Genomic DNA, 24,617 nt, shown 5'->3' with positions numbered 1-24,617 from the left:
TTCATAATATTATTATTATTATTTGGCGGAACCCTAACCAATCTTTTTGATACTCATACCATAGACTTATAAAAGATAGACTGAGCGCTCTTATGAGCCGCTTGAAGCAAACATTTAAAGGACAGATATATGCCGGGAGTACTCCTTTCTCTCTTTAACGAAATTTGTGGCGGGGATCGTGGCGGTAGAGGAGAATGAGGCGAAATTATGCGCCTATATCTATAGCTGTTCCACTTCCACTACGCCTTTGTCTCCGGGTATGAAACCGATTAAAAAGAAAGAGCAGTACTACCGACATATCTCTGTCCTTTACAGGTATGTAAGCTTCAGTTACCTCTTATGGGAGCGCTCAGTCTATCTTTATATGTCTGGTGTAGACCAGGCATATGCTCTCGTTTCCTTAAGCCAAGTTCACAATACTTGCTCAAGTCGATAATACCAGTCGGAGTATGTACACGATATGTGATTCCGTCCGCCCACAGCAAACTGCAGATACCTTTAAGCGTTGACTCAAAAAAATCATGCGAACGTTGCAGGTGAATTTCGTGTTCCGAGTTTTCATTGTTTCGTGTAACTTCAGATTTCAGTGATTTCTATTATTGTCTCTGTGCGTCGAGTGTTAATTTTTTTTTTTATTTTTATGCTGATTTTCGGCAAATGCGCACTTGCATCGTTAGCAAGTTTATTTAGTCGGTTTAAATAGACAGCTACAGCACAAAAAGCGAGTCTAGAATCAAGTGTTATTATTGCAGTGCGGATCTTTGGATTACATATGAGAGATTAGTAAAGATGTAAAATATGTGAAAAGTGTGTCATTTCACCAATAAACCTGAGATGTTACAAGAATTACTACATGTAAAAGTGTGGAGCAGCCCAGAGTCAAGGTGACAATACTTATTTCAATTACTGTCTGATAATTCAAGATGGTACGTATAAAGCCGAACTTTAGTTCTTGCATAACATGCAATAAATATGTGACTAGGCAACAGTAATGATTAATTTGCAAACTGAAAAGTCAATTTGTTAAATTAATTCAAGTGTTCTGTTTTGTTTTTTTCCAGACTTAAGCAGAGACTTCCGAGTAACTTTTCTATTTTTCGGCAACGTTGGTGACTTTGCACGTTTTAGGTTACGGGTATTTCCCTGGTATTCCTCTGTCACGTGGCGTGGCGGTAACAATTGTGAGCTGCATAGATAGGCTCATTCGCGATCGCAACGTACTTGATTTTCAATCTAATCATTTTCTTTCGGAATTCAAATTACCGTAGTTTACTCAAAATTAGAAATTTTACACGTTGCTAAAAGTGGAATGAGCATCGCGACAGGTAACCATCGCTTACTCGGCACTCGCGAGATCGAATTGTGTTCCATAACCGATGTAATAATGTACGTTTGAATTTACCGATGATGTCGTCTAAGTGGTAGGTTCACGTGAGGTTTTGAACGCATTCAATTATTCACAGTATTGTTAAATCGATAAAATTGTGATATCTCTTGATATATCACTATGTCCCGGATTCTCACCGGGACACGGTTGTCGGTGAGGCTTCCACGAAGGGTCAGCTCACTAAGAACCTCTCTCGTGACCGACTTAGCACGGTTCATAGTTTTAGAGAACTGCGGTTACAATTAAGGATATCTTTGGTCTTGTTCAAGTACTCTTTTAATTATTCTGCGATTCACGACGCTTTACAATCTGGCGTACACGCATGTCGAATGCAGTCGTCCTAAACGACCGCAATGCCTCAAAATATTTGATTCTAAGCCACTGGAACTATCTATTATTTCTTTCTGAGATGATAGTGATAATCAATCCAATCCATGTAATCCATTCAAAAGTCAGACGCCGGGATCCCGACTCGAACACATGGATACCTTAGTATCGACGCCGAAGGGAACCAGACGCTTTTTTATGTGTACCCACACCTATTCGCGTCCAAATTTAAATTGACGGACTTCCCCCCTCGGCCGTGACTGCTTAAAAGCCAATATCTACTCAACTGCTCCGAACACTTCGTGTCTCGACCATGTCTGGCGAGCGAGTGAGAATTCTGAAAGCCAGTGCCCTACTCCACTCGCGCCGTTCCCACCCGATTGCAGCGCCCGACTCCAGTGGCCAATCCAAGAAGCTTTTGCCTGATAACACCATCGACGCATAGTATGGACCCGGCTTAGGCCGGTAGTAGGCTGGGAGATTGACCGATATCTCGTTCCCTCTTTGTCTAACTCTAGCGAGCAATTTCGAGAGCTTTCATGTTGGGATCGCGCAATCCAAGCCATAGATCGATGGATAATACGAGATGCGTTACTCTTACATACCTCTCAGGCAGTTCAAACCGCATCTCTAATACTGTGACGAATATTTTTCTTTGCTTATTTCAACTAAACATTTTTATTTGTATTAAAACATCAATAGAAACATACTTATCTGAAATCGTCTTAAACATATCAATCGAAATTAATCACTTTATTTTCACTTAGTTGGTGACAATTCACATTATTGTTAAATCGATAAAATTCCAAAGTCTGGCATAACGTAACGTCAGCAAATTGCATCCTATATTATACATCATTTTCAATCTTTTAACAGCCAATATGTATTGATTAACTGCAGGCTTAGCTCGCTTAGAAAAATGCTAATTGGCATACAGGATGTTTTCAATCAATTTTACAAAAGGTTAATATACCGATTGTCTGCCAACATTTATTAAAATAATCCATACCATATCAGGGTTCGCGGGATACAACCGCGATACTGTATTCTGATTGTGAGTAGGCAGACTATGATACAAAAACGTTTTGCTTCTAACAGGTAACCAACGAAATGTAAGTCAGTAACCACGGCGCAAATTATGAAGAATGATGTGTGTTGGAAAAAATGGAGAATCGTTTAGATCGAATATAGGTAACCGGGTAGGTAGGTGGACGTTTTGGGATCCGTCGCGGGGCTTATGCATGTGTGTGCCAGTCTCTCTTTTCCGTTGCGTGGTTCCGTTGGGAAACAGGCGAGGGTAGGAAGGTCGTTATGTACCGTGATGTTACTAACTTCTGTAACCCACAGCGTCAAACGATCACAGAAATTTTTCCGTCAAAAGACTCCGTATTCGAGTTTCTCGACCATTTGAAATAAATCAGTTTTTACATAAAAAAATCGGTTTTTTTATTATTTTCAATATAGCGTACCTTTTCGATCAATTTGTAGATTTGAGAGGTTATTCTACATCAAAAAAGGTAGAAGAAAAAATTAGTTTCAAAATTGTGCGAAAACGTTATCATAGAGAAAAAAAATAATTTCGAGAAAAATCGCCTGTTTCAAATGGTTATTATGAAAATTATGAGTTATTATTTTTCCCCATTATAGCCATTATGTCGCCCTATGTTGTGACCAAATTTCATTCAAATCGGTCAAGCCTTTTGAGAAATTTTTTTTCTTTTTCTCTGATTTTCTGTTTATTTCGATTTATTCAAAAACCAAAGTAGACAAGAAAAGCAACTAATATGATAACTTGCATTACATAATAATATTAATTGATTTCAGACTGAATTGAAAATCACAAAAGAAATGTTTTGTCACATCAGACATATAAATTTATGACTGTCAACAGAAAGGAAATGATCCGACAAGAACGCAAATCACAAATGTCAATTGCAATAAAAAATATGACTATTTGAGTGGGAAAAATTTTGAACGGGTGATTACTGAATTATTGTTACTTTCGATATAATTTTGAATACAATAGTTTGTAAAAAAGGTCGTACTGAGTAAGATAATACATAAAAATTACGAACTGTGTTAACTTACTACAATGTGAGCCACTTTTACAGAAATGGACAAGTCCGAATAGACTCGACATATGTTATACACATCATAAACATTTTCATAATGACACAGAAGACTAGAATTATTATTATTATAATTGAATTTTAATAAAGTGACGCGGGTACAAGAAATTACTATTTTTATGCACACCTTGTGAGCAGACGAAGATAAACCTTCGCGCTTGCTATAACTGCCTAGGCACAATGTGGGACATATCGCGAATTTGGACAATAGAACAAATATTTGAAACTCAGCACTTAGTTGACTGGGTATTTGAAACACCCGAATTTGGATCAGAAAACAAATATTTGAACCCGAGCACTTACTTAACGAGGTACTTGGAACAAACGAATGGGAACAAGAAAATAAATATTTGCACCTGCGCACTTGTTTGACTTGGTATGTGACACGGTTAGCAATGATAATTTTTTCCGATCGCTAGAATGTGGCCTATGAGATATATTTGTGACTTTCGGAATCAAGATTCTTAAAACCTGCAGCATATAATGGTCAGAAATTGAATATGACTGGATAACAGACGTTAAAATTATTTGATTCAGATGACAATTTCATTAAGGGTTATTTTGGGCAACTGAATCCATAAACGATACGCAAAATGCTACGAAATAGGACTTCAGCGTACAAATTTCGTGCGAAACGCGTGCAGAGTTGTAAATGATGCGTTAAATTATTTAAAGCAATGGTATTTCTTTTAATTACTTATCTTTATTTTTTAATGGAAACAATTTCCATTAATCATTGGATTCATTTTTGAAAAAAAATTTCCACCAGCCATTAAATTTGAATTTAAAGTGAAATTTTTCAATGGAAACAATATTTACAAACCACTGAATTTCTTAATATCTCACTCGTCCTTCTCATCTGAGAATGGTGCGTACATGGGCAAGCCTCTTTTCATGAGATTCATTCTGTATAGGTTAAAGCGGACTACGTTTTGTCTTTCATGTTTTTTTTTCAACAATTGGAATAATTGAGTTTTCTTTTCATGAAAACTCTCGCATGCTTACGGTCCAATCTAATTTTAATCTTCCCGTATAAAATGTATGCCTTATTTTTAAATTCATATATTTCCGCAATCGATCTCAAATTATGACTCGAAAAGGGAATAAAAAATATATGTACTCGGAATATGACCGAATCCATAATACGTATGTACCGGATTGTAATGTGAATAAGTATACAAAGTTTTTCGATGTGATCAATAAATGTTTGCGCGCGATTAGGTTCATTTCATTTTTCACACACGCTTGGCAGCTGTTTCTGGATAATGAACAGAATTTTCTTCACAAAACTGTATCTCTAGAATATATTAACATGATTTGATTACTCTTAATACATACAAAAAAAAAAAAAAATTCGTATTCTGTTGAAATCTGTAATGAAACTTGACAGAATTTCTGAACTCACAAGATTGCAGGAGCTTGAGAAAAAAAAAGATTCGAACCTGATTTTCACAGATTCTCCAGTGTGGAGCATCAGGTACAATGAGAATGAAAGAAAAATATTGTAAAAAATACGCAAATATGCTAGTTTCTTCATTGTGCGAATATCTAGCTATAAATTTACAATCGAATAAGTTTTCTTTCACTTCGAATAAAGATGTTGTATTGCTTTGACATAATTTTTGTGTACTATATTGGATATTTTTTTCTTATGCAGATCATACATACGAGTACATCGTAGAATCGTGACTACACTTGTGAAGTAACTGAGAAAGGTACAAATACTCGTGTAATACAGGTGGTGTAATTTATACAGCTGTGTTCGCAAACATGCGTGCACTTTTAAATTGAACTATGCGCACGCGCAAAAAATTTTTATGAATATAAAAGCTAAGCATTTCGGCAAAGCGTTCCATAATATTGGTGTCGTATTTGGTTTTTGATACAGCGATTGCAAAAACTCTTCACAGCCAATATCAAATTACAGAGTTAGAATGGATATTGTACCCGACAGAAATACGCCTGTATCTCAAGTGATAGTTCGATGGGCTTATACCGGGATCGGCTTAGCTTTATCCACCGGGGCAACAGCCTGGTTCATTGCATATTTCGAAGTTCTGATATTGCTTATGCGACCTGACATTGTCGACAAGGATAACAGAGCACGCATCGTTCCAACGGTGGAGCTGCTGGACCAATACGACTTTATAATAATTGGCGCAGGATCCGCAGGAGATGTACTTGGGAACAGATTAACGGAAAATGCAAAGTGGAGCGTCTTGCTACTGGAGGCTGGACATGACGAAAGACTTGTCTCTGATGTACCTGCATTGACCTTGAGTCTTGCAAATACTGATATGGACTGGCAATTCAAAACTGAACCTTCGTCGGCCTATTGTAAGGGTATGGTCAACAATCAATGCCTGTGGAGCAGAGGTAAGGCACTTGGAGGGTCCAGCAGCCTTAATTACATGCTATACGTACGTGGAAATCGAAGAGATTACGAAAACTGGAGGGATGCGGGAAATCCTGGATGGGGATACGATGACGTTTTACCGTATTTCAAAAAGGCTGAAAACATCAGGATTCCCGATCTCCGTGAATCACCGTATCACGGAACCTCCGGCCCTCTGACAGTTGAAAATCCAAGGTATAAGCACCCGATACTAAGATACTTTCTGCATGCTACATCCGAAATGGGCTATCGTGAGGTGGATGTGAACGGCAAAACGCAAACTGGATTTACCCGTGTGCAAACTACTACTAGAAACGGCCTTCGATGCAGCACGTCGAAAGCCTATCTGCGATCCACAGCTGATAGGAGAAACCTGCACATCAGTACGAATTCTCTGGTCCATAAGATTCTCATCGATGAAACGACAAAAACAGCTTACGGAGTTGAATTTGTCCGAAAAAACATGAGGCACATTGTTCGTGCAAAAAAAGAGGTAATACTCTCAGCGGGCGCGATTCAATCGCCTCAATTGCTAATGCTCTCAGGAATAGGACCCAAAGATCACCTGGAAGAGGTTGGAGTTAAGGTTATTCACGACAGCCCAGGAGTCGGGCAAAATCTTCAGGATCATGTCATAATTGGTGGGCTTACTTTTTTGATCGATCCACCGTATGACGTATCCACATCAACTCAAGCACAAGTAACGGAATTTCTGGAGGAAGCTGAAGGCCCGCTATATGACATAGGCGTCTGCGAAGTAGTGGGTTTTATCAGTACCAGGTGAATATTATCAAGCATTAGGAGTAAAGGTGTGAGACGTATAAGTTTACTTGGCAATTGGAAAGTTTTATACAGCAATCCCGTACAAATATACCTAGTCAATTCAATGTTACTGTTAATTGTAGATTGTATCTTTTGAAATTGACCTCGTCTCCACACTACTCTTCACATTTCACGAGTAAGGTAATTGCAGTCAAAACGCTAACGAATTTTATTATCTTGTAGCGATTTTAGGTTGTTCTAATATCTACGCGATAAAATCAGATAAATACACAACGACATAAAATTAGACACCAATCACAGAAATTGAGTATTTAATATAATTTCGGGAAATTCCATTGTTTATTCTTTTTATTTATCCATTCTTTCTCCATATTCGTTATTTTATTTTTACAATACGAAAGGTAACCTACGCGTTGCAGGAGTAACAAACTTAGCCTCTTAGTTTAAACACACGCACACACACAGGTATAAATAAAGGAATAAAAGGATTAGTGAGAAGAAAATTGTCCGTGAAATAAAAGTTATACGAGCTAAGCTTTTTAGTGAGATATGTATATGAGATGGTGAAGGTGTTTAAAAATGCGCAAAAAAGATCGTGAGTGAAGTCTTTGTTTTATCTTTACTATATTCAGTTCAAAATTTCTACTTGATCAGGATTTAGGCTTCAATTCACTGATATTACACGTCTTATATTATTGAACTACGTACATCTAAGACCTTCGTTCTTCTCGACTTAAGCTCGTCTCTCTCTCCCTTTCTGTCTCTTCTCCTACTTCAAATACAAATCGACACAATCTCATCTGTAATATTTATCAACCTGTTTCGCGATGCAGAAGTTGGCTTCGCGTTCGTTTCTACCTTCTTCCTTTACAGTTACATGCTGATTGCCAACACATTTTCGTTTTCGACGCCTCCGCTCTCAATTTTTCGTATCAACCCTGACTTTCCGTTGGCTTATTTTAAAAATAAGTTTCACTCGGCGCTGTTTGTAATTCAAACGCTTACTTGAGAGTAATGGAAACTCCAAAATTTCGATGTATTTATATTCATCAGGTCGAAGTTTTATTTTATTTGGGGTGCGCGCGGATTTCCGATCCAGAGGTCAAATAATAAGGTACGATGCCCTTATACTCAAGAACAAATTTACAAATACTTTCGGAAATGTGGCGAAGCAGTTATCAAATTTGCATTTATTCCGTAACACAGTTACATCAGAAAAAAAATTTTGACCTAAAAGAGCAACCATGATATTCCCATGTATTTTTCGACGCTGAATCTGAATCTGATTTCAACAATATGCGTACACCTCTAAAATAATTGAGAAAAGTCAAAACTTCCCCTAAGATAAGATTGAATTATTTTTTCACCGCTACTGAATGTTCAGAAATTTGACAACTTTGTTCCCCCATGTGTCAGGAAGTATTCGCATACTCGGGATAAAAAATTTTCCTGAATATTAGGGTATATTAAGGTGTGATTTGCCCCTTGTTTCTCAAAAATTGACGCCGATCCAAAATATTAACACGTTCGAGGTAATCTTTGAAAAACTTTAGCAAGGTAGCAGATATTAGCTATAGGTCTGGTGTCGGATTCTGGGGCTAAACATATTTTTCGGGGCTGTACGTGGGGAAAATGTGTTTGCAAATAGAAAGAAAATGATATGAATACATCTAACGAGCGTAAGAATTAAACATGGTAAGATAGACATTGAAAGAATGGAGAGTATTTGTGAGATAGCAGTATGTACGCATTTTTATTTATAGCATATCTTTTTTAAATATTTTATCATAGTATTTGAGTGACCGAAACATAAGAGACCGGATCCATCCATGGACCTAAATCCATGCCTGCCTGGACGTCTAATGCACGAATATCTTATTTTCTTTCAGGTATGCTAACAAATCTATCGATTCACCGGACCTACAAATATCGCTATCTTCAGCCCCTCAAAATATGAAAAGTGAAGTCGTTAAGAATACCTATAATCTCAGAGACGACTTTTACGCATCCTTATTTTCGAATATAATTGATAAGAAAGCCTACGGGGTGGTACCAGCACTGATACACCCGAAGAGTAGAGGTTACATTAAGCTCAGAGGCAATAGTATCACAGAGCAGCCAATCATAGTTCCAAATTATTTCGACCACCCGGATGATCTGGATGTTTTGGTATATAGATAACTTCATTTATATCGAAGCATATCAACATAGCTCGAGTTGAAGAAGATTTCATGGACGATCTTTCAATTCACAGGTAGAAGGAGCCTTCTTTGCCTACAACTTCAGCCAAACCTTAAGTATGGAGAAATTGAATTCACGTCCCAACTCTAACACGATCCCGGAATGCGCTCACTTAAATTTTCCGTCCCGTGATTATTGGCGTTGCTACACACGGTTTTTCTCGTTGACCTCTTATCATCCCACTTCCACTTGTAAAATGGGCCCAGCTGGTGACAAAATGGCTGTAGTAGACTCACGCCTGAGGGTCCACGGTGTGAATGGTCTTCGGGTTGTGGACGCCTCAATTATGCCAACCATAGTATCTGGGAATACTAACGCACCAACTATTATGATCGCTGAAAAGGCCGCGGATCTTGTTAAGGAAGATTGGAATTATTTCGTGTCTTCCGGAGAGTGCAAGATTTCGAATGTTGTGAGAATTTCGGAAAACAGCTCCCCGAAGCTGCAGAACCATCCTGACGCGATATTCGAAAATACTGATAATTTGAACAACGAGTTACCGATCAATCGAGTCTCCAAAAATTGCAAATGTGCCAGTAAGCATGCCAGTCGCATTTGAATTATTTACTTTCCGAAAATATATATTTCTCAAGGGGAATGAGAATAATTATGACGTAAAACTGAGAATAACGTCAAACTGAATTTCTTCTGAATTCAGAATCTCTACTAAAATTATTATTTCAAGATGGCTTTATGGTAAAAAGGCCAGATTCACCTCCGACCACTTTGCTCCCAAACACATCGCGTACAATCTCATTCGATCCTACAGCACAAGTCGCCATGGCATTATTCTCCTCAGGTGTTATTCGACACAAGACGTTTTGGTTGACGTCATTGCACGTAATTGCATTTTTTTACAGTATTTCGCAGTATTTGAGCGAGCCGATAATACGAATCACAAAAATTGAAATACTTGTCCTGCGGGACGTTGAAAATGAAAATACTCACCTGCGGTCAAGTCAACCAGAATATCCTAGTAGAAGGACGCCGTGTCAAATAACACCCGTAGAGAATAAGTCAGAGTCGGATCAAACTCGTATGGAATCAATATATTTTGAATGTTTCATGCTTAGAATGTAAAATTACTTGTATTCCAAAAATGTAAATATACGATAGAATCTCACTGCATGTATTCATTTCTATCGATTGGAAGATATAGTAATATAGGCACGCGAAATATTCAAACACCAGACTCGACTGAAAGATCATCTGCGAATTACGTAAATGAAGATAAAAGAGTGCCGGGGATCGAATTCAATAACGTAGCTATAAGTTCGACAATTTTAATAAACTAGTGTGCGAAAAAAAAGTCTATACATAGTTTATAAGCAAAATCTACCGGGCCCAAGAGAATTTCTAAAGCATATACGAGATAAACGTACAAACGTGAAAGGCGTAAACGTGGTCTTAATGTAAATCGTATGTACGTGAATCAATCCGTATAAATTATTGTTTTTGTAATGAACATACTGTCTTGTTTTAATAAATCAAGTTGGGTTCTCACTTAAGGAAAATATATTCAAAACCATTGCACAGGCAATTATCGCGGTGCAAATGACGAATACATCGACGTAGATATAATAGATAAATCTTTATCTAAGAATTTTAACAATGGCAATATTCGAACTAATTTAAAAGTAACAAATGCGAGTGGAATAAAAACAAAATGTGTAAAAGAAGATGAAATGTAATTATGGTAACGGCGTAAATATAAAAGCTGTGTATTAGAACCATCAATATAATTTCAACGAGTAAAATAAAAGTATCTCTTTTACGATATTACGAAGGAGCTTCTCTTGCGTCATTTTATAGTTTTAACTGGCTGAAATTTCCCTCGGTCGGATACCATGTCTAATGTTGTCGCTCAAGTCGCTGCTGCTGATGAGAATGAAAATCTATCTGTCTATCTATCTATTTATTTATCTATCCATCTCTCACTCTCATTGACAATGAGTGCGGTTTCCTCAGTTTTCACCCAATAGCAAAGACAAAAGCGTAAGAAAAATAAACTCGGAGTGCATTTAATACAGTTAGCTGTAAATGCTATAAATCTTCGTATATTGCAAAGGGATTTATATACAAAGGTATTCCCCCGGTATGGTTCTATTAGACCACTGACTCTTTGTTCGCGAGAGAGTTTTCGAAAACTACGCAATCTATATTTGCGTTGAAATTTTTTTCACTGATGCACAACTAAACTTGATAAAATTAGGATCGTGAGGTTTTTCAGAAAGACGTGACTGGGCTCAACGCCTTGTTCATCTTTCAAGAACCTAAATATTCGTCTTGTAAGAATCTTCCTACATCTTTCAATTAGGCCACTTAACCATTTCACAACTATTCTTCACATACATTGTAACGTGTACGATTTTCAAGAGCACCTCTTTGCTCGTATGAACAATCGTCCGTTGTTCTGGGTGATTTTACCGTGACTGATAAAATTAGAAATTAGGAATCAATTATAAAAATACGGTGGGCTTTTAATTGAGCGCGAGTCAGGACGGAACTCGTACACCCAAAAGATCCTGTGCTCTTAACCAGACGTTTCGCAGACTCGGGTTTGTGAAACCAGAACTGCAGTTTGCGGGGACTCGGGATTTTTAATCCAAAGCTCCTTTTTGAAGACATGGAGTTTTTAAGCCTGAGGGAAAGGGAAGCATGGGTGCAGAGTTTATACGTCGTATTTTGCTGAAATCACAATCTTTATGGGAAAAAGTGTGCAACATTTTTTGTAGATAAGTGTTTCATCTTTATTTTTGATAAATGCTATTTCTGACGTAGGACAAACGGATACGGAGATAAATACGAAAAGTCATTTCTCGCCTTGTTCGTTGTTGCCCAATTGTTTTGCGTATAATGAAATCGTTGGAACTTATGAAGGCTTATATTTTACCGCTAAATGAAGGTATACATCAAATTACAGCTTGCTGGGACTTAATTTGAGGTTAAAACCTAAAACGAGTGGGCTAAATATCATATGTTTACTAAAAGAGTTGATATGACGTAATGAAAAGTCCGTGGAAATTTTATGCCACAGCTCTTGAGAATCATTCATATTCTGCGTGCTGACAATAAACAAAATTTATTTTGCTTAATATTCTACGCGCCTTATCAAATAAATTCTGAGTTTCGAATAACCGTTATCTTATTTCCGCTTGAAAATTTGGGTCCCTTTGATGGCGTTAAATCTCCGTGACGCGATTCACAAGGCATGCAACCTTTCAAGTAGGAAACTAACGTTCGATCACTTCTTATTTTACTAAGTAAGTGGAACATAGAAACAGGGACAAGAAAACAAATATTTGTTCTGAGCATCATTTTCCTAACAAGTAAGTAAGTGTAATTTAGAAATAGAATTAAGCAAACAAATATTCAATCCTGAGCAGTTATTTGAACCTTTCGTGTGTCAACAAAACCATTATTATACGTGTAAATTGATTGGATGAAGTACCCGTTTGACCTGAAGTATGCGCATGCGCAAAAATATTTTTACGAATATAAAAACCAGACATTTCGACGGAGGCTTGATCAATGTTCGTGTCGTCTTCAGTTCTTGATACAGCAGTTGCAAAAACTTGACCAAATCACAGAGTTACAATGGACATTGTACCCGACAGAAATACGCCTGTACCCCAACTGATTGTTCAGTGGGCATATACAGGGATCCGTTTAGCTTTGTCCTGCGCCGGGGTAACAGTCGGGTTTGTTACTTTTTTCGAAGTTCTAATAGTGCTTCTTCGACCTGACATTGTCGACAAGGATAATAGAGCACGCATCGTTCCAACGGTAGAACTGCTGGACCAGTACGACTTTGTAGTAATTGGTGCAGGATCCGCAGGAGCTGTACTTGCCAACAGATTAACGGAAAATAAAAACTGGACGATCTTGCTACTAGAGGCTGGAGGTGATGAAAGAGTTATTTCTGATCTACCTGTAATGACTTATAATCTTGTGAACACTGATATGGACTGGAAATTCAAAACTGAATCTTCTTCGGCCTATTGTAAGGGCATGGTCGACAATCAATGCCACTGGACCAGAGGAAAATCACTTGGAGGATCCAGCAGCGTTAATTACATGCTATACGTACGTGGAAATCGAAGAGATTACGACAACTGGAGGGATTCGGGGAATCCTGGATGGGGATACGATGACGTTTTACCGTATTTTAAAAAGGCAGAAAATATGACGATTCCCGGTCTCCGCGAATCGCCTTATCACGGTACCTCCGGCCCTCTTACAGTTGAAAATCCAAGGTATGAACACCCGATGCAAGGATACTTTTCGAATGCCATGTCTGAAATGGGCTACCATGAGGTGGATGTGAACGGCAAGACGCAAACTGGATTCAACCGACCGCAAACCACTACTAGAAACGGCCTTCGATGCAGCACGTCGAAAGCCTATCTGCGATCCACAGCTGATAGGAGAAACCTGCACATTAGTACGAATTCTCTGGTCCATAAGATTCTCATCGATAAAACGACAAAAACAGCTTACGGAGTTGAATTTGTCCGAGAAAACATGAGGCACATTGTTCGTGCAAAAAAAGAGGTAATACTCTCAGCGGGCGCGATTCAATCGCCTAAACTGCTAATGCTCTCAGGAATAGGACCCAAAGATCACCTGGAAGAGGTTGGAGTTAAGGTTATTCACGACAGCCCAGGAGTCGGGCAAAATCTTCAGGATCATATCATGATTGGTGGGCTTACTTTTTTGATCGATCCACCGTACAATGCATCTACGACAACTCTAGCGGACGTAACGGACTTTCTGGTAAAAAGAGAGGGTCACCTATACGGTACTGGCTTCTGCGAAACATTGGCTTTCGTCAACACCAGGTGAACATTTTCAAGCGTTAGGCGACCAGTTGCCAACTCGTACCAAAATAATCCAGTCCTGACAGTCGTACGCGCTTTCTCTGCAATGTAAAACAAATGACATAAATTTACATGCTTCTGAATTAGATATTTAAACATTTTTTCGTCTATTGGTATAAGTCTTGAGCAGTACGTTGAATTGTAAGGTACGCAGTTTCGTAAGCTATACACAAAATCTCTGTCACATTTTTGCAGATTGTTCAAAATAATACTAAAAACAACAGCAACAACAATAATAATAACAACTTAGATCCCGTAGTTTTTTGGTGCAATTAAGCTTTTATTCAAGTCATAAAATTGTCGTGAATAGAAATAGTATAACGGCATTATGGTATCAATTTTTCCAAAGCATGTGTAAGACTTAAATGCAAACAGGACCTCTGTTTATATACAGATAATGAATGAGAATTTGGTGAATTATAGTAGCATTCATCATGTGTAGTAAAAACATGGATAACGCGATGCTTCTCCAATTTTGAGGTTGTCGGGAGTTTCTCTGATCGGTATATTAAATTTTGAAATTTTTTGTACGCACGGTCCAATTATAGAGCGACGGCATCTATACTCGAAATTTACAAACCATATTAAAATCTGACTGAAGGATCACGTACTTCAAGCATTATCGTTCTAATTCCGTTTATGATATTCGCGTCGAAGAACAGTTGTAGCAGTTCTTGTTTTTTAGAAACACTGACATTACATGCGTCATACCGTGTCTCATAGAATATTTTTGAAATATCACCATTTTTACGCCATCTGAAATTTTCCTCGCGTATTCTACCAAGAAAAAAAATTTGGACACGCATTCAACAACAAAAATTCAGCATTATCTGATTTCAATATTCGGGAATTTAAAATCATTGACAATAGTTTCTGTCATCATCTACTGTCTTTAAAGTTCTGTTATCAAGTGGTTACGTTGTTCCGAAGCCAATGGGAAGTGGCGATTCGATTTTTCAACATTGCCATTACACGCCATGAATTTCCGGGATAATACGACGTGACTCGATTTTGTTTTCCCTTCAAGGTTTTGTTACACTACTGAGAGTACTTTCACGGATTTTCGAATTCTTCACCGGCCTCTGTTTCGGAAGTCTCAGGACACCAAATTTTCCGGTTCACGAAATCCGAGAATTTTCGATCGATGTTGGTTTGGAATTGGAATGTTTCACCAACAAAAAACAATCGCGTTGATGACTCCGTTCTAAGTACAAATTCCTGAACAATAATATTTCGAAATTTCACAATAACAACTTGATGACCCAGTGAAGAAGAAATTCAACTTACATTTGATACAAAATAAGTTGAAATTTTATGTTTGGCGTTTTTTTTTTCACTCCATATGCGAAAACTTGAACTGGATTAACAGATGACATCACACGTACAACAATTTATTCCCGACTCAACCATAAAGTTAACTTTATTGACCTCAAAAGCGGGATGAAAGCGGCCCGTGTTTTTCCCTAAAACACATTTGCGGGAAATATGATCTTAAATCCAAATCACCGAGAAATATGAGCCCAATTTAAAAGTCCCAATTTTCAAATAATTTTTACAGCCAGAGTTGAGTCGGAAGTAAAGTCCTATATGTAACACAGGAATAAAAGTCGACTTTATTCCCTTGTTACATAAGGTACTATTATACAAATATTTCTGATCAAACCTTTCGGTTTTCTTTTTAGGTATGCCAACAGTTCTATCGATTACCCGGACCTTGAATTATTTCTTAGTTCAACCGCTCAAAATGTAAACGGTGAACTTGTTACAAGTGTTTTTGGTCTCAGAGACGACTTTTACGCATCCTTATTTTCGAATATAATTGATAAGGAAGCCTACGGGGTGGAACCAGCACTGATACACCCGAAGAGTAGAGGTTACATCAAGCTGAGAGGCAATAATATCACAGAGCAGCCAATCATAGTTCCAAATTATCTCGACCACCCGGATGATCTGGATGTTTTGGTATACAGATAACTTCATTTGTATCGAAGAACATCACATAACTTGAGTTTAAGGATATTTCATGGACGATCTTTCAATTCGCAGGTAGAAGGGATCTTTTTTGCCTACAACCTCAGCCAAACCTCAACTATGAAGAAATTGAATGCGCGTCCCAATTCCAATACGATCCCGGAGTGCGCACACTTAAATTTTCCGTCCCGTGATTATTGGCGTTGCTACGTACGATTTTTCACGTTGAGCGTTTATCATTCCACTTCCACTTGTAAAATGGGCCCAACTGACGATAAAATGGCTGTAGTAGACGCACGCCTTAGGGTCCACGGTGTGAACAGTCTTCGGGTCGTGGACGCCTCAATTATGCCAACCATAGTATCTGGGAACACCAACGCACCAACTATCATGATCGCCGAAAAGGCCGCGGAGTTTATCAAGAAAGATTGGAATCCCATCTTTTCCGGTGGGTGCAAGACTTTGAATGTCAAAGCTTGGGAAAACATTTTTCCAACGTTGCAAAGCTACGCTCACGCATGAAATTGAGAAGGACCGCCAGTTCGGACGATGAATTGACGACCAAAGGAGTCTTTGAAAATGCATTGTCCCGATGGTGCAAAATCCCTGCATCGTTATTACTGTTCAGACGCGGACCGCCGGCAAGAATTTGTCAGTAAGCATGCCACGCGTATTTGAATACGGTGGATTCAATATAAAAACATTCTGCAATTCTGCCACATAGAAATTTTTTTACTCACAGCGACGGTCGTTCCAATTTTTTGTGCATTAGAGTTTTTGTGTAATCAGGATTTTGAGTTTTCAGAATTTGGCTTTCCCAAAAGTTATACTTCGTGTATCTTTTATGTAAACTTTGATCTTTCAGGATTCCGGAACTGACCCAGATTGTTCATACTTAAATGTATAAACTCGTTAAGTAAGTATACGATTGGGTACAGGATGCATTTACGAATGGTCGGCAATTTAGAAAATAATTTTGTACAGTGAAATCTTAGTTAGGTGCACGTTTTTCAATGATCACGTATTTATAACCGAGAAAATCATGGAAGTAAATTTCTTCTAAGTCCATGATTTCGAATTTGTACATGATTTCAAATAGCTCCATGGCTATTGTTTCGTCATTGTATTCATATCGGAATTGACTAATGCCATTGAATAAATACGATGTGTAAAACGTAACATAGCAGACTTCAATATTTGTACTGAAGGACGATAAAAAATTTAGTGTACAACGTTTTGTTGAAATAAGTATGGTGGCACCGTTCATGTTTACACACCTAGCTGTTAATAGTTGTGTGTGAGTCACAGTAGAAAATCAAAACCAATCCAGCATAAATTATAATTCGAACTGAAACTTTATTGGACTCATTTAATTGAAGTATGGACTCAAGTGTTTTCTACCCAGTTAGAGGAGTTGCTTTTACAGCACTTCTATTCCAAAACAAACAAACAACAAACAAAAGTCCTGAAGGTTTTGCCCGACTCCTGGGCTGTTGCGAATAACCTCAATGCCAAGGTCTTCTAGGTTCTCTCGCGGACCGATTCCTGATAGCATTAGCAGTTGAGGCGATTGAATCGCGCCCGCTGAGAGTATTACCTCTTTTTTTGCACGAACAATGTGCCTCATGTTTTTTCGGACAAATTCAACTCCGTAAGCTGTTTTTGTCGTTTTATCGATGAGAATCTTATGGGCCAGAGAATTCGTACTAATGTGTAGGTTTCTCCTATCAGCTGCGGATCGCAGATAGGCTTTCGCCGTGCTGCATCGAAGGCCGTTTCTAGTTGTAGTTCGCGTGCGCATAAATCCAGTCTGGGTCTTACCGTTCACATCTACCACACTGTAGCCTAGTTCAGAAGTGGCATTCAGAAAATAGCTCGTAATAGGATGTTCATATTTCAAGTGTTCAACTGTCAAATGGCCAGTGGTTCCATGATACGGCGATTCACGGAGATCGGGTATTGAGATATTTTCGGATTTTTTGAAATAAGGTAAAACATCCTCGTATCCCCATCCATCATTTCCAAAATCTCTCCATTGAGGTATGCCAACAGTTGTGTCGATTTCCCGCACCTCCAATTATTTCTTGGTTCAACGACGCTAAATACGAATACTTAAGTCGTTAAAAGGATCTTTGGCCTTAGAGACGATTTTTACGCAGCCATATTTTCGAACATAATCGATAAGCCAGCGAACGACGTGATACCATCGCTGATAAACCCGAAGAGTCGAAATTACGTCAAACTGAGAGACAATAATATCACAGAGCAGCCGATCATAGTTCCAAACTATTTCGACGGCATGAATGATCTGGCGGTTTTGGTACGTAGATAATTTGTATACTGAATAACATTATATCAAAAATCGTACAAAAATTATGTGTAGTTCACTATTTGATTTTTGATCCGGTATACCTGGTGATTCGTGCTTTGGCAATTTATTACGTGATTTTTTATGTGTTTCATCGAATTCACAAGATAAATTTTATAATTCAACACACAATCATTTTCAGGAGGACTACTTGAGAGTGAGAGGACAATGTAGGGTGTAGAGTATCAGCAAGAATGTGGGAAAGTTGGACAGGCGCGTAGACTTGAAAACTAGACGTAGCAGCTAGTAATTTCATTGAAAAGCTGAAAATTTTTCAACCAAGGTCATGTATTCTCAAAATTGGATGGTCATAGGGTTGGTATTGAGCTAGTTGCTGAATTACAATATACTGTGTAGCACGCATCGCGGTGGTGTCCCGGTTACCAATGGATATCGTGTTTTTCGTGAAGCTGAGATGGGACGATCGGATCGATCGGAACACTGTCTGGGACCGTACCATTAAATTCTGATTGCAGGTCAACGATGAAAGTATTAATTTTTACCTTCAGGCACTTTAAACACAGCGTTGGAATCCAATCTCGATGAATAACACATTTGCTAATGGAGTCGATATCACGTAATGGAAACTCGGCGGGAATCTTATACTAGAGCTCTCGAGAATCATTCATGTTCTGCATTCTAACACTGACCGAAACTCGTATTGTTTAATATTCTGTATGCCTTGTATAATAAACGCCGAGCTTCAAATATTTGATATTTAGTTCCCGCTTGCAAGCTTGAGTGCCTGGTCATGGCTTTGATGGCTCCGTGAAACGACTCCCAAGGCATGTATGTTTACAAGTAGGGGCAAAGAAACAAATATTTGAACTTGAGTACTGTTTGACTGGATAGGTGGAGTATTAAAACAGGAAAAAGAAAACAAATATTTCAACCCGAGTGCTTATTTGAATGTTATATGCATTAGCTAAACTATTACTATGCTTGTGATACGATTGGCTGAGGTCCAAATACTGGTACGATGAGAATTATGTGATTTGTACCGCTACGTTCGCAAACGTACGCATCCGTTTGACCTGAAGTCATTCGCGTACACGCACAGATATTATTGGGACTATAAAAACCAAGTATTTCAACGGAGATTCGATCAATGTGTTGAGTTCTTGTGCCGTGTTGAGTTCTTGATACAGGAATTGCACACACTTTTCACAGTGAATGCCAAATCACAGTGTGGTGATAGATATCGTACTCGATAGATATACGCTTGTGCACCCCAACTGCAGACTGTCCAATGAGCATATATTGGGATCCGTTTATCGTGAATTTAAGAATCTGTCGAATGGAGCGAATGAAGAGAAAATATTGCTAAAGACTGGAATAAATGGCGTGGGCATAAATGCAAGAAACGCAGAAATGAAACAAATTCACATGGTCTGTACAAGCAGAAGCTGACGGGATCAAAAGAATGTCAATAATGCACACGAGAAAAACATAGAAACGTTAAACGTATTAACGTGGATTTTAGAGTAAATCGTCAGTACGTAAGTCGAAATTTAATGAATCTCTTATGTAGCAATCTAATAGTATATTGTGTACCAAGAACGGGAAGTGCGAAATTAGCATTTTTTTTTCCTAAATTGATCGTCAAGTGACGTATTGCTAGATCAGAAGAGCTGGTATTGGCCATAGTCACCAGTCATACGGATAAGGAGATACTTACCCCTGGATAAAAAAATTTTTTGTGTGAGTGATAAAAAATCGAAGAAAATCATGCATATACTATTTTCAAGGGGGTATTCACTTATAGATTGGGTGACAAGCGGCTGCAATGGTTTTAATACTTCTACGCAATTTTAAAGTAACTGCTTTCTCAACTAGTTTACGATTTCAACAATTAGATACCCACTCGAATATTTTATACCAGTAAACACATCTGCATTCTACTAATGATGAAATTGCACAATGTTTTTACAGCCAACACCGAATCAAGGAGTTGTCATGGAAATTGTTCCCGAAAGAAACACATCTGTATCCCAACTGATTGTTCAGTGGGCATACACTGGTATCCGTTTTGCTTTGTCCAACGGGACCATGATTGGTTTTTTAACATTTTTGGAACTTTTGATAGTCCTCCGGCGACCTGACATTGTCGACAAAGATAACAGAGTACGTATCGTTTCGGTGGAAGAGATGCTTGGCAGTTATGACTTTGTAATAATCGGAGGAGGATCTGCAGGAGCCGTACTCGCTAACAGATTATCGGAAAATTCAAATTGGACTATCCTGCTATTGGAGGCTGGGAACGATGAAGGAGTTATCTCTGACGTACCTTCACTGGCTTTATATCTTCAGCACACCGAAGTCGACTGGGGATTCAAAATTGAAAATTCGTCGACCTATTGTAAAGGCATGGTCAACAATCAATGCAACTGGCCCAGAGGTAAAGCACTCGGAGGGAGCAGCGTCATTAATTATCTGATATACGTTCGTGGCAATCGAAAAGATTACGACCAATGGGAGGAGTTGGGAAATTCCGGATGGGGATACGACGCTGTTTTACCATACTTCAAAAAAGCGGAAAACGTCTCCATCCCCGAACTCCGCGCATCTCCTTATCATGGGACCACTGGCTATTTGACTGTTGAACGAGGAAGATACAAGCATCCGATTGCAAGCTATTTTCTGAATGCTAGTTTTGAAATGGGTTACTCTGAGGTGGATGTGAACGGAGAGACGCAGACGGGATTTATGTACCCGCAAGCCACTGTGAGAAATGGCCTTAGATGCAGCTCGGCAAAAGCCTATCTGCGTTTCACAGCTGGAAGAGAAAACCTCCATGTGCGCACGGGTGCTTTGGTCACTAAGATTCTCGTGAATGAAACCACAAAAACAGCTTACGGCGTTGAATTTGTCCGAGAAAACATGACGTACACCGTTCGTGCAAAAAAAGAGGTAATACTCTCAGCGGGCACTATTCAATCGCCTCAACTGCTAATGCTCTCAGGAATCGGTCCTAAGGAACACTTAGAAGAGGTCGGCATTCGGGTTATTCTGGATAGTCCAGGAGTTGGGAAAAATCTTCAGGATCATGTGGGGATTGGAGGACTTACCTATCTGATTGATCCGCCGTATGATTCATCAACATCGACTCTTTCGGAAGTAGAACAATTCCTGGCTGAGCGAAACGGCTCGTTATATGACATATCCTTCGGCGAAGTTATAGGTTTCACCAATTCCAGGTATCAATGATATAATAAAAATGTTTACTGATATTTCTCTGTACAGCAAATATCAATAATTTTACTCAATGATTTTCAGTTTGATACTTTCATTGTCCATCGCGGTAGACAGAGGTAGATTCCCACTAGCTGTTGCTCTTATCCGTAATCCAATTATGTACATTCGAGTATGCTTTTCATTACTAGTGCTTCTGCCCCTACACTGTTGAAAATGATTGTGAATTTACTACACATTTATTGGACAAAAGACGTGTAAATTTACAAATTCAGTGCAGCAACGTAAATTACTATGCATTTGTTTGAAATTTACAATGAAAATTTTTGATTTTACTAAAATTTATAGGAAAAACACAGAAAAGTAATCTGATTTCACTAAGTTTTATAGTAAATTTATTGTGTTTGTGAATTGAATACACAGCAAATGTATGGTGAATTCACTGTTCCGTATCCGGATAAAACTTCTAGCACAGTGAAAGAAGTTCTATACAGAACTTTTCAACACTGTATAATTATGTAAGTATAATACGTAATCCTCCATAGAAAGTTACTCCGCACACGGCTATGCAACGTAGTCACAGCTTCTAAACCGTGCTTCTATAATAATTCTTACATTCGTTATCGCTTCACTGAACACAATAGTTTCGTTAGATTCTGTGCACACACTAATTGTCATGGCTTCTTTTTCTGCGAATTCTGATCTTACGCTCAGGTCGTTCAAACTAAAGATTTCGTCTCTAGTAATTTAATTGTCGTAATCAATTAGTAGGTGTACAAGATTCGTAGTTTCTACCTATTAGATCAACCGTGGAGTAACACCTTAAAAGTCATATTGAACAGTCATTTTAATACTGCATTTCGGCACCCTGGTCATTTGTAAGTATAATCAAATAATTTTTGACAAAACATACGAACGACTTGAAAAAAAATCAACCAATGCAACTTCTTCTACAGAGAAAAGAATATTTCTTTTACTCGTGACTTGATAAGTCAACTGAAACTTTTTGCCGTTGTTACGGGGTGGATGGTTGAAATCACGACAGTAGAGCAATCAATAAATCCGACAGGCGCTTACTCTAAATCACGTATTTCTTACTAGTCACATGTTTTATTCTAATATATGATAGAGAACATTGGATAAAAATTGTTTACCTTCGGAATAACAGTGGACGATAGCTTTTTTATAATTGAAACTTGTCACCGAATACAAAAAGTTTAATTTGATTTATCAAAGCATGAGTGAAGGAAATTATTTAATTTTTTTTATAGCAAAGTCACATTCTTTTTCAAGAATTCAAGATTCAAAATGCTGTCTATCATGCTGTCTCTTTGGCTTGGAGGTGGGCCTGAAAGGAGTAGAAATAGAAATGGATTGTATCAAGATAGGCTTCGCTTTGGAATTGAATGAAAAAGATTTGTCTATTTAAATTCGCAATTTATCGAGGAAAATTTGCTTCCAAGTAAACGTCATGGTGACATCTCACATGCTTTCAGGTATGCTAACAGTTCCCTCGATTTTCCTGACCTCCAGTATTTTCTCTGGTCATCGGCTTTCAATGGAAACAGCGAACTTACCAAGAATGCGTTTGGTCTCAAAGATGATCTTTACGAAACCTTATATTCGAATATCATCAACAAGGATGCCTACAGTATAATCCCATTTATATTACACCCGAAGAGCAGAGGCTACATCAAGCTGAGAGATAATAATATCGTACACCATCCACTCATAGTTCCGAATTACTTTGATAACCCACAAGATTTGGAGATTCTGGTAAGCTGATAAATCTGGTGTCAAATAATACCGATATTTCTATCGAAGTGTAACTTTCACACGGGATCTCGTTTTTTACAGGCGGAGGCAGCCGATTTCATTTACAATTTCAGCCTTACGTCGACTATGCAGAAATTGAATGCCAGTGTCAGCTCCAACTTGATCCCGGATTGTGCTCACTTGGAATTTCCATCTCGTGACTATTGGCGCTGCTACGCACGATTCTATACATTGACGATTTATCACGCTACTTCCACTTGTAAAATGGGCTCTGAAAATGACGAAATGGCTGTGGTGAACCAACGCCTCAAGGTTCACGGTATAAATGGTCTCCGTGTTGTGGACGCTTCCATAATGCCAAACATAGTGTCCGGTAATACCAATGCTCCAGTTATTATGATCGCTGAAAAGGCAGCAGATCTTATTAAGGAAGATTGGAATGGTCACTAGTCGAGCAAATGATCATCAAAAGCATTGATACGTAAACAAAGATAGCTGATAAAAATATTTTCCCGTAAAAAGTGGAGCGCTGTTGTTTGTGAGAGCTAAATATTCATTAATATAGGTAAATATTGAATGATCTTAGGTTTGATGCCGGGAGTTTTCGGCGAATGGTCTCAACGCAAACGATGTTTCGCCGCTCGATAAGCAACCGAAGTTACATTTTACACGAAGTGAGTCCCTAAGTAAGCAGATCTACAGCCAATCATATTTCTGTAACGATTGATGAATGGGTAATAACAAATTTGACAACTATTTTTTAATGCCCTACAACGTAGCAAAATTAGAGCGACATCGGGGGCAATCTCCAAATGAACGTTCGTTGTCAGTTACAGGAAAAGTAATGTTTGGATCTTCACAGAGTTTTCACATTATGTTCGTCATATTTCTTATCATCATAATTATTTTCCACAATAATTTCAGTTTCTCAAACTGAAAGCCGAAACGGGTACGTCACACTTATTTCGCCTAAATAAACAGGTACAACTTCACTGTGCTTTTGTTTTTCGTCGCTATTTATGTCGTGAACGTGAATAGAAAATTTAAACCATCATTCCGTAGCAGTGAGCTAAAATATGGGTACGAACCGGATTATCGTCAGCTTGAAATCGACCAGAGGAAGCAATACGAGTCGCTGTTTCGGATGTTGACAATAGCCTTCTTATCT

At 38.3% G+C, this 24,617-nt stretch overlaps 2 protein-coding genes across 3 annotated transcripts; both read left to right on the top strand.

Moving 5' to 3' along the window:
- The first annotated feature begins 5,578 nt into the window (after positions 1-5,578).
- On the top strand, positions 5,579-10,992 carry LOC107217092 (glucose dehydrogenase [FAD, quinone]-like). Its single transcript, XM_015654466.2, has 3 exons — positions 5,579-7,018; positions 8,911-9,190; positions 9,276-10,992. The coding sequence occupies exons 1-3, from the start codon at positions 5,778-5,780 to the stop codon at positions 9,819-9,821; spliced, it is 2,067 nt and encodes a 688-aa protein (XP_015509952.2). The 5' UTR covers positions 5,579-5,777; the 3' UTR covers positions 9,822-10,992.
- Positions 10,993-19,830: 8,838 nt separating this feature from the next.
- On the top strand, positions 19,831-24,600 carry LOC107218307 (glucose dehydrogenase [FAD, quinone]-like). 2 transcript variants are annotated; one of them, XM_046739629.1, is made up of 5 exons: positions 19,831-19,976; positions 20,089-20,182; positions 20,414-21,678; positions 23,170-23,449; positions 23,531-24,600. In XM_046739629.1, the coding sequence occupies exons 3-5, from the start codon at positions 20,438-20,440 to the stop codon at positions 23,897-23,899; spliced, it is 1,890 nt and encodes a 629-aa protein (XP_046595585.1). In that variant the 5' UTR covers positions 19,831-19,976; positions 20,089-20,182; positions 20,414-20,437; the 3' UTR covers positions 23,900-24,600. The 2 variants fall into 2 exon arrangements, with proteins under 2 accessions (XP_046595585.1, XP_046595586.1); XM_046739630.1 differs by lacking the exon at positions 20,089-20,182.
- Positions 24,601-24,617: the final 17 nt, after the last annotated feature.

The sequence above is a fragment of the Neodiprion lecontei genome, chromosome 5 (genome assembly GCF_021901455.1).
Source record: "Neodiprion lecontei isolate iyNeoLeco1 chromosome 5, iyNeoLeco1.1, whole genome shotgun sequence".
NCBI classification, from domain to species: domain Eukaryota; kingdom Metazoa; phylum Arthropoda; class Insecta; order Hymenoptera; family Diprionidae; genus Neodiprion; species Neodiprion lecontei.
Note: the sequence above shows the minus strand (reverse complement) of the source record. Positions and strands in the feature narration are given on the sequence as shown.

Coding starts and splice junctions, on each gene's coding strand:
- LOC107217092 (XM_015654466.2), top strand. CDS start 5,778: ATGGATATTGTACCCGACAGAAATACGCCTGTATCTCAAGTGATAGTT. Junction 7,019..8,910: donor GTGGGTTTTATCAGTACCAG/GTGAATATTATC, acceptor ATTTTCTTTCAG/GTATGCTAACAAATCTATCG. Junction 9,191..9,275: donor CGGATGATCTGGATGTTTTG/GTATATAGATAA, acceptor TTCAATTCACAG/GTAGAAGGAGCCTTCTTTGC.
- LOC107218307 (XM_046739630.1), top strand. CDS start 20,438: ATGGAAATTGTTCCCGAAAGAAACACATCTGTATCCCAACTGATTGTT. Junction 21,679..23,169: donor ATAGGTTTCACCAATTCCAG/GTATCAATGATA, acceptor ACATGCTTTCAG/GTATGCTAACAGTTCCCTCG. Junction 23,450..23,530: donor CACAAGATTTGGAGATTCTG/GTAAGCTGATAA, acceptor CGTTTTTTACAG/GCGGAGGCAGCCGATTTCAT.